Source organism: Pelobates fuscus, chromosome 4 (genome assembly GCF_036172605.1).
Source record: "Pelobates fuscus isolate aPelFus1 chromosome 4, aPelFus1.pri, whole genome shotgun sequence".
Taxonomy (NCBI): domain Eukaryota; kingdom Metazoa; phylum Chordata; class Amphibia; order Anura; family Pelobatidae; genus Pelobates; species Pelobates fuscus.
The window spans coordinates 56,531,268-56,547,840 of record NC_086320.1 but is presented as its reverse complement, the minus strand read 5'-3'; the positions used below and the strand labels follow the sequence as shown (position 1 = coordinate 56,547,840).

The following is a 16,573-nucleotide window of genomic DNA, read 5'->3' as shown; positions in this document are numbered from 1 at the left end:
AACGGAGATATTGATAAGCTGATAAGACATGGCTCTTACCAACATTGGGTAACTTCCATTGTGTCACCAGTGCCGCCCTATGCGTCTCATAAACCCCTGAGGGAGGCTAATATATTTGCACTATTTTATGATTGATCTATCTATTTGCGTGATTTGGTATGCACAATGTATATAATATAGTATAAATGCAGGTCACTCTTAGATTGGGTTCTATGGAAACAGAATGCTCCCGGTCCAGGTGTCCTTAAGTGTACATTAGTGTAGCCACGATGAAAGGTTTGTTTGGTTTCCTACCTTAACGAATCTAATTTACTCATAAGTGGTAAACATTACAGGTTATCAAGAGAGATCTAAAACACACAGAGCAGGCACAGTGTATGGTCGGTTAACAATATAGCTTAAGTATTCAAAAGATTCATCAAGGACTAAACAGTTATACGTTTCAGACAGTATTCCAGTTACAATAAATCAGCAACTAACATCCCTGTTGAGTTTGATCTATGTGCCTGCCTGTGTCATAGGGAAACCTTGCTATAGCCTTACGCAAAGTCTGCTGTGGGGATAAGAAAGGGAAGAAAATTGGATACAAATAAGCAAGGTGCGGTAAGAGAAAGTATTGTGTTTTTTAAAGAAAAAGTATTTCCATAAAAAGATGGGTGGTGCACTGTTCCAAAATATGGGTTAGAGTGTCCAGGGGTTGGAAGACAACTGGTTGTTTTTTTTTCCTGGGTTTCTTGGAAGGGCATAGGAGATCCCTTGGTGGAGGATGGAAGGGGATGCATTACATATAATAACTCGTGTGCCATTGAACTTGGAGTTTGATATAAGTTCATTGCATTACAGGTGTCTGCTGCACAGTTTGTTAAAGGACCACTATAGACACCCAGACCACTTCAGCTTAATGAAGTGGTCTGGGTCCCAGGTCCATCTAGGGTTAACCCTGCAGCTGTAAACATAGCAGTTTTAGAGAAACTGCTATGTTTACTTTAGGGTTAATCCAGCCTGTAGTGGCTGTCGCATTGACAGCCGCTAGAGGCGCTTCCGCGATTCTCACTGTAATTTTCACAGTGAGAAGACGCTAGTGTCCATAGGAAAGCATTGAGAAATGCTTTCCTAATGACTGACTGAATGCTTGCGCGGCTCTGGCCACGCATGCGCATTCAGCCGGTGACGTCAGAAGAGGGAGGAGAGTCCCCAGTGCCGAGGGAGCCCGGCGCTGGAAAAAGGTAAGTGTTTAACCCCTTCCTCCCCCTTCAGCCTGGCGGAAGTGGGACCTTGAGGGTGGGGGCACCCTCAGGGCACTATAGTGCCAGGAAAACAAGTTTGTTTTCCTGGCACTATAGTGGTCCTTTAAAGCCTATGTCATATCTCATAGTCATAGTGAAATCATGTTTCCTAAAGATGATCCAAGCTATGATGTCCGAGATTGTTTGATCTGACATGTTCACATATACATAGTTACAGTAGTATGGGAGCAGTTGTACCAGTGATAAGAGTACTGCACTCCTATCCTTTAGCAGTCATTTATGCCTAAGTAAGTCAGCCTGTGAACTATCTACAGCAAATGAACTTTTGTGAATCTCCAACTTCTATGATGCTTTCCCATTGTAAATGCTGGCAATGCATCAAGTGTGTTGTCATCCTTCAACATTTGGAAACTACCTTTTGAAGACTCTTGATCTTCAGTGTTTTTTTGTTTTTTTATGAATACAGCAAGCCAACTAAATTAAAGACAGTTGTTGTAAGCCCCTTTTCATGGTTTTTAATGGTTGCCTCTGATTGGGGATTCAAAGGAACACTCCAAACACCAAAATCACTACAGGGCACTATAGTAGTTATGGTGCAAAGAGTGCACTGTCGTCCTCCAATTGTAAGTAGTCAAACTGTTTTAGAACAGTTTGACTTCATACATAAGTTAACAAAGATAAATATCTCCGTTAGGATCATTGTTCCCTTCTTTATTTGGGCATCAGGGCTTAACCCAAACAAATAAATAATTATAAATTAAATTCCCTCGTTCCCAAAGGCACTAAAAGGGAAAAACTCAATTTTGTATAACAAAAAATAAAATAAACTATGTACAGACAAACTTTATTGAGATAATATTAAAAAAGTATTTGGTGCAATTTACAAACTCCAGAAGGCACTCACTGTTAACTTCTAGAGGTAAGTATACCACGATCCTTACAATTACAATACAGCATTACATCGTTACATGTTGAGGCATTATCAAACGGAAAATCTATCCCAGAACAAGTTCACATAGTTGCGGTTATAATTTTGCCTGCCTCGATAGATACAATTAGCAACATATTCTCAAAGTCTCATTTAATTTAAATATTTAAAGCCACTAGTGACATTTAATACTTATCCTTGCATTCTATTTTAGTCTCCAGTTAGTTACTATGTAACACTAGAAACATCCTAAAATGTGACCATAGAGCATCTTGTTTAAAGGGACACTATAGTCACCAATACAACTTTAGTTTAATGAAGCAGTTTTTAGGTATAGATTGTGTCCCTGAAGTTCCTAAAGGAAGTATAAACTTTAGATGACTATTTACAGGAAGTGTTTAGGAAGGCTGTGCAAGTCACAAGAAGGAAGATGTGCCTATGGCTGCATAAGCAAAGTGATTTAACCTGTAAATGGCAGAGAATTGAGCAGTGAGACTGCAGGGGCATGAGCTATACACCAAAACTGCTTCATTAAGATGAAGTTGCTTTGGTGACTATAATGTCCCTTTAAGCAATAAAACAGGGGGGAAACAAGACCAGCCAGCTCCCTCTTATGCAGATATGAACCACTTTGCAAGAAAAAGTCTCAAAGCAAGTGATAGTCCCATATTTAGTCTGTTCAGTTAGCAGGGTGAGCTGACAGTTTCAGTAACCATACAGTATCGTTTAGGCCATGTGACAGGGAGAAAAGGCCCAGCCAGCTACCTTTTCTGCAGATATGAACTCCTAAACAAAACCAATATACTCTTTGCTAGAACTGGTCGCAAAGTAATTAATGGTCCCTATTTATTTATTTATTTAGTTATTCAGTTCAATTAGCAGGGGAGCCGACAGTATCAGTGAAAATAAACCCAGCAGCTTAACCTGTCCCTTTTTATCCTAGTTACAGGAACACCCAACCCAGCTTAGACACCAAAACTCTGTGGCAACCTGCCTGTAACAACTCCAGTCTACAGCTAAATGCTATCAATGTAATCACCTGCATTAGGATTTAACCAAGATCACCAGTTTAACTCAACAAACTCCATGCTCTGCTATACTGCCACAGAAGTGGTAACTATCACCGTCATAATATATATTGCTTAATCTAAGACAGCTGAACCACCACCGACACAAAAAGACTCATAGAGTCATATTAAAAACAAAAGACAACAAAAAATGCAATTGTTTGTTGATTTTTGTTTTTACTATGACTTTATGTGGGCTTTTTGTGTCTCTGGTGTTTAACCTGTTGGTGTTAAGTTACCTTACAATTGTGAATGCCTTAAAACATGATTATTGTACTTGGCTTGCCAGGTAAGCAGTTTTAAAACTAGATTGCATCACTTATCTTCTACCATGTGTTTAAATGGAAACTATAGTGCCAGAAAAACAAACTTGCTTTCCTGGCACTGTAGCTCCCCCCTCCCCCCCCCCTCCTGTGATGCAGAAGGGATTAAAAACCCCTTCTATCCAGTGGCAATGTCCCTTGGCGCTGGCTCGGGTTCGCCTTTGCTCCTCCCCTGTCGACATCAGCCGGCGGGGAGAGCTAATGCGCATATGGGGCAATGGCCCTATGGGGTTTTTCGGTGATGCTGGACATCCCTGAGCATAGCGTGAAGACATCCAGGATCAGTTAGAGAACCAAAAGTTCTAACAGCCTGGAAGTCCCTCTAGTGCAGTGGTTTCCAAACCAGTCCTAAAGGCATGCCTACCAGTCCTGGATTTAGGGATTACCCAGTTGTGTCTTAAGTGTTTTTTTTCTTTTTTCTAAAAACACCTAAGACACAACTGGGCAATCCCTAAATCTCGGACTTGTAGATGTGCCATGACGACTGGTTTGGAATCCACTGCTCTAGTGGCTGTCTGGTAGACAGCCACTAGAGGTGGAGTTAACCTTGAAAGGTAATTATTGCAGTTTCTTAAAAACTGAAATAATTAGCTTTGCAGGATTAATGGACCTGGGACTATGTACCCAGACCACTTCAATGAGCTGAACTGGTCTGGGTGCATCAATGAGCTGAACTAAGACTTGTCTCTTTCAACAATAAAGATTTAAAGGGTACCTGTCATGACAACTACAACTTAATGTAAATGAATACAGAATCAAGTTTCCCCTATACAATATGCTAGCAGAATTGGGGATATGTCTAGATCTTTCAAAAATCTGAGATTACATAAACAGCCCTTCCTCTCCTGTCAGTAAATTCACTCTGTGCCGATTGGCACAAGGATAAGAAGGATGGGCTCTGCATGTCTGCTATCAGGGAAAACTTATTCGGGATTCAGAAGAGACGTCCAGAGATGGGAAAGCAATGCTTGCAAGAGGATCCATCCACAAATAAATAACAGTGTAAAAGTTACAAAGTATACTACTATAAAATGCCCAAAAACGTTACAAAGGTTTCCCACTGGGAGTAAGTTTCATATGAAATCTATACTTACAAAATTATCTTCTGTTATACCTGGAGGTTCTGCAAAAAAAAAAACATGAAAATCCAAATATTAAGAGTAGATACTTTTTCACGCATCATGCATTCAGAACACAAAATATATTATGCAATAAATGGGTTTATCAATAAATTTGATTTGACATGATTTTAGCTGAGTTGGTGATTGGTTTTAAACTGTAGCTATTTGGGCTTTCACAATTCGTGTTGCAGTACCCAAATCTTTGAACTCTTTGCTGAACTTGGGAGTGGGTAACTTTGCATTTAGTTGGGGGGGAGGGGGACACGGAACTTAATTTACTAAATTCAGGGAAATATGGAACATCTCTAATCTTTTGAATCGTAGTCGGGGCTGAGATGACAGGCAAAAAAATCCAAATCAAATACATTTCATCTGCTTAGTTGAGTGGCTTAGACATTTAAGAAATAAGAAAGCACCCTTTATGTATGTTGGCAAATAATGATTTTGCAAATTTATATAGGTTGGGCAGTTTTTAAACGTCTAAAGTTTAGTTACGCACAAAATACAGCTGGGTATGGTGATAAAGTACCCCACATCACATATACTCGTTGTTTAAAGTGGTAGGGGGAAGCAGTAAGCAGGTGTCATTGATACGGTTTGAAGGTTCCAATGCAAGGTTTGAAACATACCAGTGCTCTGGGCAAGATGGTTAATCTGGTGCTGGTTTTAACTATTTAATACACTGACGATCTAGTGAATGGATTACTTACACGGTTACTCACTAAAGTGAAAACTGTCAGGAATTCAAGGTAATTTTAAAATTAAAGGGACACTATAGTCACCAAAACAACTTTTGCTTAATTAAGCAGTTTTGGTGTATAGAACATGCCCCTGCGGCCTCACTGCTCAATTCTCTGCCATTTAGGAGTTAAATCACTTTGTTTATGAACTGTAGTCACACCTTCCTGCATATGACTTACACAGCCTTCCTAAACACTTCCTGTAAAGAGTAATGTAAAGTTTATCCTTTGTTTATTGCAAGTTCTGTTTAATTTAGTTTTTCTTATCCCCTGCTATGTTAATAGCTTGCTAGACGCTGCAAGATCCTCCTTCACAGAGCAAGAGATAAAATTGTTCAAGGTGTGGCTAGGGCTGCATAAACAGAAACAAAGTGATCTAACTCCTAAATGGCAGTGAATTGAGCAGTAAAACCTGAGCGGCATGATCTATACACTAAAACTGCATAATTAAGCTAAAGTTGTTTGGGTGACTATAGTGTTCCTTTAAGGTCAAAATAGCCAAACTCAGTCCTCACAACAGTCCTGATTTTGGGGTCCTGTCCAGCCATCCAAATTCAGTTCCCTGGTGTCCCACATCTGGGGACACCAGTAAACCCTACTCGGGAAGCAAACGGCAAGGGCATCATTAGATGTGCTCACTCTTGCATGGACAAGCAGCAGCAGTGCAGTCTACATGGTCTGATGGCTGGCCAGACATCCTTTAGCAGACAAGCTCAACACATTTCCAGGTGGGCAAGACCAGGCACTGGTGGCGTTCAACTCAGGCTCGCCCACCTGTCCGCTTTTCACACTGTTGGGACATATGCAAACTGAAAAGATTCTCCAAGTCAGCTGTGCTTCGTTTGGCTAAGATGGCCTAAAATGTTAAATTCACGTTGGATTTACTTACAATTCACAACAATTCTCACTTTACTGAATGACCATGTAAGAGTTTTCTCTAAACTAAAAAGTAGGATTTTAAAAGTAAGAGAATAATGTACCACCAGTATGTTAAAGGAATGCTAAAATCATCATTCTATCTGTAACACTTAACAGCATTGCAAACTTGATACATTATTGATCACATAAAATTCTCCCAACCTGTGCAGAACATACATGATGGCTTTCAAAAGGCTCATCCAGAAGTAAATAAGTACATTTTATTAGAAGAATAAAAAGCACAGAAATATATTAAAAAATCAATCACTATAGGGATAGGACATCTGCCACTGCAACGGTTAACTACATAATTCTTTCTATTTTCGGTGTGAAGTTAAATGAAAAGGTACAGTACATTTTACAAAGTTGCTGGGTGTGTAATGTATGATCCAACATTACTAACATTACAATGAGCCTGATACACACCTAAATTCCCAGCCCATCCCTCCATAACCCACCAAACAAACTCTGGGACACCATGCACTGCATACATTGTAACCCTGGCACTCCATGGGTTAATACACACATTATGTATCACATAATAATAAATAGTGACAGATCACCAGCTCTATGCCCCTGACATGACTTACCAGCTGCCAGTCTCTTTAGCCTCATGGTGAGAGGTGTAGTGTGCTCTGGGCTGTCACTTGGCTGAGTGTAATGGGTCAGAGTGCATGCTCACACTAGGAGATCAGTGCAGAGTAGGTGGTCCTGGAGGGCCCCAGTGATCTCTATACACAGGGAGTGGATTACTGTGAGGGAGGGAGTTGCCTGTTTTCCTCCTGTGTGTGTAAATCCAGGTTGCTATGGAGTCCCAGACACTTTGCTGTGAATGAGGTGTTCTCTCCGCCCTGCTGAGGGCGCTCCTGCAATCCTCATTCACTCAGATTGCTGACTTGTTACACTGTATCCCTGCATTGTGACTCCTGTCTATGAGGCTGTGCCACACTGCCAGGCCAGTGACTATAAACTCTGCCAGCCCAGCTGCTCTGCACTCACACTCACAAGATGCTGTGCCAGCAGCAGGGGGTGGCTGAGCTGAGGCTCACAGTACCCGGAGTAACAGTGATCTGTTGTTTGAGGGCTAGGGTACATTGGGGGCGCTTCCTTATACACAAAGGTTAAAGGGTTCATTTAATTAACCATTTCGATGCCAACTTGCTATGTTAATGAGTTCGATTCTCTTCCATACCAATATTATTATGTAACAAAACAGTTTGAACTCTTACTAGCTTGTTGTTCTGGCAATAGATCAAATTATGTAATTAAACCACAATTATAATGAAATTAAGAATAATAAACTATTATATAAAAAGATACTTCTCTGTTGTTATTTTCAAAACGACTTACCAAAAGTCTGCAATAACATCAATTATCCTCTAAATAGCTCCTCGGATTCTACAGAGGATAAAAACAATGTTAATGCAAAGAGAAGATCAGAGAGAGGCTTTAAACCTGGAACAATTACTATGGAGACAACTAAAATGTTCCTGCTGTTTATGTTGGTTTCTGGGGTGGTCTCCCCACTTTTACAACTTTGCTCCTGTTTTTCTACTGTGAATGTCTGTCTGTCTCAATATATATATATATTTTTTGCTAGTGATTCACCCAGTACAAGTTATAAATGCAGTCATTGGCAGGTTAAAGGAATATTGTCATGTTATGGAGAAAAGGGCCTGTTTAACACTTTAAGGACTAATATTGGATTGATAATTCCATTATAGGAAAGCAGCCTTTCAACATCATATATTGCTGGTGTATGTGTGTACAATAAGATGACAATATAGATCTGCAAAATGAGCAGGTCTTCCCATACTGCCATGGGTCTTAAGGGACCAAAGCTTTATAGCAGTGTTTAAAGGAACACGCAAAACACCATAACTACTATGACAGAATTAAATTCTAGGCATAATACGAAAAGCAGCAGTTTATGGGACGAGTTTATCATTAGCAGCTACCATTGTCACAAAATACGATTGGAACTGCTCTGTAATGGATAACAGCAATATTGTAGTTGCTATACGTTTACACAGAACCAGGTTTACTGTTTGGTGACCTGCGCTGTGTGCAGTAATCATCAGAGGAGACAGCACAGGTCAAGATGTCTATATGGACAACCCATACATAACTTGATAAAACTGAGAAATGAGAGTCCCAGGTTCTTTATTAAGAGCTCTGAGAGGCTGTAAAACCATTGCAGTTATAGGTCACTCACATTTATGAGAGTGGGTACATGGTACTCTCTGCAACATCAACTTTACACTAATGCAAGTAAAGTGCATACACGGTTCTTTTAATTGTGGTCTTAGTGTTCACCTCATATTCGTTTATCTATTGCTATTAGTCTTTTCAGTACCATAGCTGAGAATCGGGCAAGTAGTCTGGCCAGCTTTACCTCCTTGCTGCGCCAAGGGCATGAATATTTATATATAATTATATACATATGCAAAATGTTTGGGGTATTCGATTAAACATTAATGCGACTAGTTTGGGGTATGATTAAACGTGACTGTGTGGGTTCTTGGATGATAAATGGGGCAGGTTTGGGGAAGGGTGTGTGTATGTGTTTGGAGACTGCTTATGGTGTCATGTGTAAGTAGTCTTTGATCTCCCCACTGGCCATGGAGCACCCCTCTCTACTTGAGTGCCGGCACTGCAAGGGCCGGCTAATGAGATATTCCCCATTGACTTTGGCACTAAGGGAGGAGAATGGGCTGACTGGTGGGGGGACATCTTTGCTCTTCCCAGCAGCTGTGCCAGACCTCTTCTGCCTGCTGCCCAGTGGCCGTATAACATTGAAACAGTATTTGTAGTTAGTATATTGTCTGCCTTGTAAGTTATTTAAAAAAAACAACACTTCGTTAGTGCAATATTCTACAATGATGCAGGGACATGTTACGTTGCATTTCTGAAGCTGCAGAAAACTGAATTCAATCCATCCTGCCTTAGGGTCATCAAGGAGTATTTTTGGATTTACAAAACGTGAAATATTTTTGTGCAATAATAAAATATGCACTCATAGATAACACCTTGATAAAAAATAAATTTAAAAAAAAATCAATCAATAAATATATATTAATATATATATATATATATATATATATATATAGAGAGAGAGAGAGAGAGAGAGAGAGAGAGTGGTAGAATCCTTGCACTCTTGCTTTGGTAAACGGTCAATTTCCTAGGTGCTAGTCTATGGCATCAAATAGATAAAATGTGCAAAAATGTGACTGTACTCACGGTTTCTTTATATACAATATATCTTATTTACTGTTCCATAATACAAAGGACTTTCCTCAGGACCAAATAAAAATAAATAATGTATATCCTTAAGAGGATCTTGCATACATTACAGGGATCCTGCTGGGGCCAATTAATACAACATACAAAATCCAGTGTACTCAGTCATTCACTAAACAGCAACTTCAAAGCTAGGATAGCATCTATCAAAAATGGAGTACATTGACATTATGGGAGCCTTATGCAATGTATGGTCATATACTGTATTTAAATTACCATTATTTCTGCCTAAGTCACTAAGGCAGGCATATTACATTTAAGGAATATAAAATTCTGTGAGTTTGTCCTGTGGGGTATTACTGGTATGCAATGGTTGGTACTTATAAGTGGCGCAAGGTAGGCCAACCGGGAACCTACATGATATTAGGCAGGTGGTTTCAATGTTGTGGCCGACCAGTTGTATCAATAATACCAGTTCAATGAGAATATCCACATTACTTGCCTTGCTCAGAATAATAAGTCAAAATCAGTCATTGAAAGCCTCTTCCTCATTCTTTATTTAAACAATGCGGGGTAATTCTGTATTCGTTTAATCTGTTGAATGTGTTCTGCAGATCAGATTTCCTTACACAATTCCAACAAAAGAGAGATTGGCACAACGTGGCAGAATGTGGTGTCAGTTTAGAATTTGAGAGCATTAATTGTCAGTGCATGACAGGAAACAAATGTAAAGGACTACATCAATACAGTCTGTAACATTTAAATAAAGCCTTAACCAGACCAAATGTGGTTTGTTTGTTTGTTTTGTTTTCATTCCTGACCTAGCTGTTTCCATTGCCATGCTATTTCTGGGTTATTTGGGATCATTTTAGATGAGACACAATTTTTTCCCCAATTTGCTTAAAAATGTAAGCAAAAAAAAAAAAAAAAACATCAAGAATATTCATGGGAATTTAACTTGGAATTGTAATCTAATCCCAAAATAGCTGTTCTAGAAACCAGGGTTCGGTTAGCTTAGTTGCACTGAACCCAAGAGTCAGCAATTGCCCAGACCTGCCTTACAAAGACTTCTCGTTGAGCTGCATTGTGAAGTCTGTGATTGGACAGTCACAAAATTTAAATGAGAGGGGCAAAGGTTTAAAAATAATATCAGGAAGTATTACTTTACTAAGAGGGTAGTGGATGCTTGGAATAGCCTTCTAGCTGAAGTGGATGAGATTAACACAGTGAGGGAGTTTAAGCATGCGTGGGATAGGCATAAGGCTATCCTAGCTATAAGATAAGGCCAGGGACTAATGAAAGTATTTAGAAAATTGGGCAGACTAGATGGGCCGAATGGTTCTTATCTGCCGTCACATTCTATGTTTCTATGTAAGTCTGCAAAGGCAGCAGACAATAGCATGAGGTTTGCAATCTGTTTTTAGATATATCTCCAATGACAAGATGCATAATTAAGTGCATTCAACAATTAATTTGTGATAAAACTACTAAACAGTAATTTATAGTTGTTTTTTATTTGGGCAGTGGAGTGTCTTTAACACTAAATAAGGGTTCTGGCCAGCCACAGCCCAGCCCTTAGTGGAGATATGGCTAAGGCAGAAATTGCACACTTTCTTATAGTCATACTCATTCATACTGGCAATGGGCGCTCTGATAGGCTAAAAGCAGTCATTTGACAACACTCTCAGCCAGTGACAGCTGCATATTGCTTCGCAGACTACTAATTTCTCAAAAGCCAAGCAGCACTGAGGGTATGGGCCGCTGGCGACTCTCTTGTAGCAATAAAACAACAAATATTAGGAACTGTTTAACGCTGAATGAATGGGTGGCACTAGAGGACTCCAGACACTATAATCAGTTTAATGAGATGACAGTGCTTACTGTGTCCCTTTAATTAAATGAGAGGACTAGAATAGCCGAAGATGTCTCAGAAGATAATGCAGAAATTGCAAAATGAGGGACACTCAGAAATGATGTATTTTTCTAATAAAGCACTGGATCATAGTATATTGTAGGGAAGGTAGGCAGCAGGTTCAGCAACCATGTGATGTTCTACCATTCTATTGAAAAGAGGCGAACTAGTCGAGCCACATTAGATACACACAAAAGTGGGGGGTAACCCCAAATAGAAAATGAGAAAAGCAAGATGTATCTAATGTATGATGTAGAGTATATACATCCAGGGGATATCAGGATGGCCAACGGTAACTCTGCTAAATAGACCAATTATTGTAAAATGAGCAAAAATAATAAAATGTTATTAAACATAACTTATTAATAAAGAAAAGAAAAAACCCAATCAGTGCTGTTAGATAAACACCTGAAAACTGTGAATTAAAAATCTGGTGCAAGATCAGTATCCATATAGTTAATAGATGCCGATCAATATAGGCAGCAAGTAACTATCAGTGAGAGCAAATGGATAATACTGTCAGACTAAAGAGAAGAACACCAAGCTAGTGGTTTAATGGTTGATTTACACAGTCTGTCTCATCGGATGTCAGTGGTTTGCTGCACAAAATCCTCTAGAGACCGGCAGCGTTAATCCCTTGATAGGTTGTTATTACAATAAATATCAAACATCGGACCGGAAAGGAATTGAATAGTTCCTAAACTGGCATTGGAGACAGTCTGAGATAATAACTTAAATGAATACCACCGGCATTTGCCTGTGAACAACCATACCGACTGTTACATTGAGAGAAACTTGTCACTGTCTGTGATAGACTGTCGGTAATGTTTAAAGTAGCGCACTAGTCTGATGATTTTGTAGTTTGTTAAATAGTCTGTAAAGTAGAGCACTAGTCTGATGATTTTGTAGTTTATTAAATAGTCTGTCTAAATCACATAGCAGTGTGGTATTTTATGCACTCCGAAAAACCTCTATATTCCTTCCTAAAAACCGTATAGCCTGTAACTGTCTGCTAACGGCTAGACTAACAGTTACAAAAAAAGGAAAGGAAACTGTTACTCTCAGTGATACACAGTAGGTAATATCTGAGCAGAGGTGCAGAGCGCTAAATGAATATACCCAACATCTGCTAACAGTAAAGAGCTGATAGTTTTGCTAACAATGTAGAACTAGACGATACAAGGAAAGGGGAGGGGGGACGAGGGAACAGATATAAGTGGGGTCTCGGTAGACAAGGCTATAAAATGTCCATAGAAGGTAACACACCAAGTGTTAACAAATTACAGAATCAACCCTCGTAATAATGAGTCCCGTGCCTTCAAGGGCACCTAACGCCAGCCCACCAAGTATCTATCTAAGAACCAGACAAAACGTTTAAAAATGCAACGAAAACACTTGATTGGTCCGATCAGGGCAGTTCCTGATTGGTTGTCCAGATGTGACGTAACGGAGAATGTGGACGGAAAACGAAAAGGACCTTTGTGCGAATTCATTAACCCTTGGTGACCGGGTTTAAATTCCCATGATTTATAAGGGGATAGAGCTAGGTTGCTGGAGCGATATTATTCATAACGGCACCTTAAGTATTATGTGTTGTTTAAACCCAATCCATGGAGTCCAGACAGATACATTTTAAAGCATGAACCTAAAGTGTAGTCTATTAAGATGAATACTCAGTTTTTGTTAAAGGGGTTCTTGTTAAGAGGAGAAAGTCTTGTTAGATATTGAAGACACCTCAGGATGGAGTACCATGGATAGGGTCATATTAGACAGATTTCAAAAGGGACCTATTCGATCTAGGAACCACATAGGAAAGTTCAGATTGTATGAAATTCACACTAAACCAGATTATTATCTCCAGTTAAGGGTACACATAGTCGAAATAAAATAGTCACCTTAAGTAATCAATGGGGTGGATACAATATTGATGTTGTAATATATAATTCGAAAACTTACTTAGTGTGTCATTATCCAATTGATGATAAAGAACGCACAGTGTGATCAGTAGAGCCCTAGGTCGAATATTGGTGTCATATTAATATCTTGATAATGATTCAAGGGGGGTACTCATAATCACATTAATCCTGCATATGTGTCAAAACTAATTAGAGTGTATACTTCGTTGGTGTTAAATAGTGATATAATCACCCAAGATGATTAGTGGTAAATATGAATAAATATGTAATGCAGGTATATGAAATACTAAAACTACTACTGAATATGAATGTATGAAAGGGGTAAAGTTGAATTCTTCATTAAGACCGTCTGGTGACAGTGTCTTTAGAATGTATATCCATTTGGACTCTTTCATGAGTAGTTTTTTATTAAAATTCCCCTTCCTGGTGTTTAGTGTGAGTTTTTCCAACGCTTGGAAAGTTAGTTTGGCAGGGTCTGCTTCATGGTAATTGCGCACATGATTGGCTACTGGAGTAGAGATGTTTAAATTAGTGATTGAACAGACATGTTGGAGTATCCTCCGTTTGAATTGTTGGTAGGTCTTCCCTACATATTGTATACCGCAGCAGCATGTGATTATATATATCACCCGTGTGGAGCTGCAGTTAATAAACTCCTTCACCGTGTATTCATTTTTTGTTCTGGAACTCGTGATAGTTTTTGTTGGTTTGATAAACTGACATGCTTTACAGTGCCCACAGCGATAGACTCCAGTGGTTTGTTTTAGCCACGTGGATTCGGATGGTTTCATAGGTTCCATATGGCTGTGGACAAGAATGTCTTTCAAATTTCTTGCTCTACGAGCAGTCATCTGGGGATATTTTTCAATGCTGTCACTCAAATCCATGTCATGTTGAAGAATGGGCCAGTTATAGGAGATTATTTTCCGTACTTCATCCCAGTAGAGATCATAGGTGCCAATACATCGAGTTGTCTTTGTTTCGGTCTTGGGTCTAATGTTCCTGAGGCTATCACTTCTGATGGTTAACAGAGCTTGTTGGTAGGCTCGTTTAAGAATCCTATTGGGATAGCCCTTCTGTTTGAACATAGACCTCAATTTCTTTGCCTCCAACTGAAAGGTTAGTTCGTTAGAGCAATTACGTCTCGCACGGAGGTATTGCCCAAATGGTATGTCAGATTTTAACTTCATTGGGTGATGGCTGGTCCAATTCAATAGGCTATTGGTTGCTGTGTCTTTTCTGAAAAGTGTAGTCTCAAGTGTAGTCTCATTTCTTGCTTTTCTCATGTTCTACCATTCTAATATACAGCTGAATTTCCAAACAAGTGAATAAATACGCTTAAGATGTCATGTCTGCAGAAGGCGGCTTATGGAAACCAGGAGTTGTAGAGAACTGACAAGTGATGTGCACAACTGTGACCATAATAGCCAAGCTGGCATATAATTCCATGTGTTTTTCAAAACTATTGAAATTTGCAAATCTCTTGTCAATTATCCACAACTGCCAGTTCATTGAGTAGCCCTCAATATGCATTAAGTTGCATGTATGCACAATCTGTCCACAAGTCTTCTCATAGAGAAGCCTCTGAATGGACAATGCCTAGCACTGAAGGAGGACTTACAATATATGTCTTTAATGTAAACTAGATTTTTTTTTATAAATTACACAATACATGCAAAAGATATTAAATGCATATTATTGGGATATATCTTCTGAATGGGGATTCATGTATTCAAAATGCTTTAGAGTTCTAAAACTTTAGGGTGCGTTGCATCAAGGAAACTAGTTAGTTAAGATTCTACTGCCGTCTTAATGTTCTTGGATTATCAACCCATAATACTAGATTAAGTAATTCAGGCAAAATGTACAGTATTTTTCAGAATATAGGATGCAGTTTTTTAACCCCAAAATATGGGGTAAAAAACATCTTGCGTTTTATTTTCCATGTTTCACAAGCAGGAGTAGGTCACAGAAAGCTGGCATCTCCCTGAGAATTGCTCCATGTAGTCTGGCCTTGCAGACCATAGTAGAGTATACTCTTTATCTTCTACCAGGTCTGACAGAAAGCGGATGACTGCACTCAGGGAGCAGCTTCCTGTCAGACTGGGTAGAGGATGAAGTAGATCCTGTTCCGCAGTCCACAAGGCCACGCTGCAACAGGAGGGAGTTGCAATAGATGCCAAAGAAGGGTGAGAGACAAAAGTGAATTTCTAATTTATTTCTTAATTTCTAGTTAAAATACATGGGCATATCTTTTGTGGAAGAAAAACTACCACAACAAGAGGGCATACTCTTAAATAAAAGGGGCAAAGGTTTAAAAATAATATCAGGAAGTACTACAGTACTGAGAGGGTAGTGGATGCATGGAATAGCCTTCCAGCTAAAGTGGTAGAGGTTAACACAGTAAAGGAGTTTAAGCATGCGTGGGATAGGCATAAGGCTATCCTAACTATAAGATAAGGCCAGGGACTAATGAAAGTATTTACAAAATTGGGCAGACTAGATGGGCCGAATGGTTCTTATCGGTCGTCACTTTCTATGTATCTTATATTGAGTTTCATAGAAAATGTTTTATTTTCATTTATATTTGTAAAGAAGGTGAGGTCAACAAGCAGAGATCATCAAAGTCCATCTAGGACAATCATTTCAAGTACATGTATTGACTGACCAAAAATGGTCTGTCCATCTGTCCGTCTATCCATTCAATTATCTTTATTTCTAACTGTCCCTTCCCTGGTGTATTTTTAAAATTATCCATCCGTCTGTCTGTCTGTCTGCCCGTTTATATGTATCTTATATTCAACAAAATGCAATAACAGTAGCCTTTTCTAGGCAGGTGTAGTAATTAGATGTTCCTGAAGATGGCAGCACTTATAAGTCGGTCTGTGTGGCTGGAGTTTTGTAGTTTTTATTACTAGCCTGTGCTGTGCATGAAAAACACCACAATAGTGCTCAGGAAAAGTCAAACAATGATGTTAAGAATGCAATCTTACACATGAGCAAGGATACAAATAGCACAAAATATGTCAGGCTTTCTAGGGAAGGGGAGAATTAAATTATTCCAGTGGTTAAAGGGTAACTGTCTCTTCCCAGGTTTTTTAACCCCTTAAGGACTGGACTGTTGTTGCGATGTTGTACATTTGCGACCAGGCCTCTTTTTA

At 39.2% G+C, this 16,573-nt stretch overlaps 2 protein-coding genes across 2 annotated transcripts in view; one reads left to right on the top strand and one right to left on the bottom strand.

The window, feature by feature from the left end:
• The window catches only part of RGS22 (regulator of G protein signaling 22), a 110,279-nt gene extending 103,104 nt beyond the window's left edge, over nt 1-7,175 (bottom strand). Inside the window, exons 1-2 of the mRNA XM_063451206.1 lie at nt 6,935-7,175; nt 4,660-4,688 (exon numbers count right to left, since the gene is read on the bottom strand). Of these exons, the coding sequence (XP_063307276.1) occupies nt 4,660-4,688; nt 6,935-6,959 (54 nt within the window). The 5' untranslated portion in view covers nt 6,960-7,175. The remainder of the gene's footprint in view (nt 1-4,659; nt 4,689-6,934) is intronic.
• Nucleotides 1-16,573, top strand: part of POLR2K (RNA polymerase II, I and III subunit K) — a 153,090-nt gene that overhangs the window by 76,644 nt on the left and 59,873 nt on the right. The window lies entirely within an intron of this gene.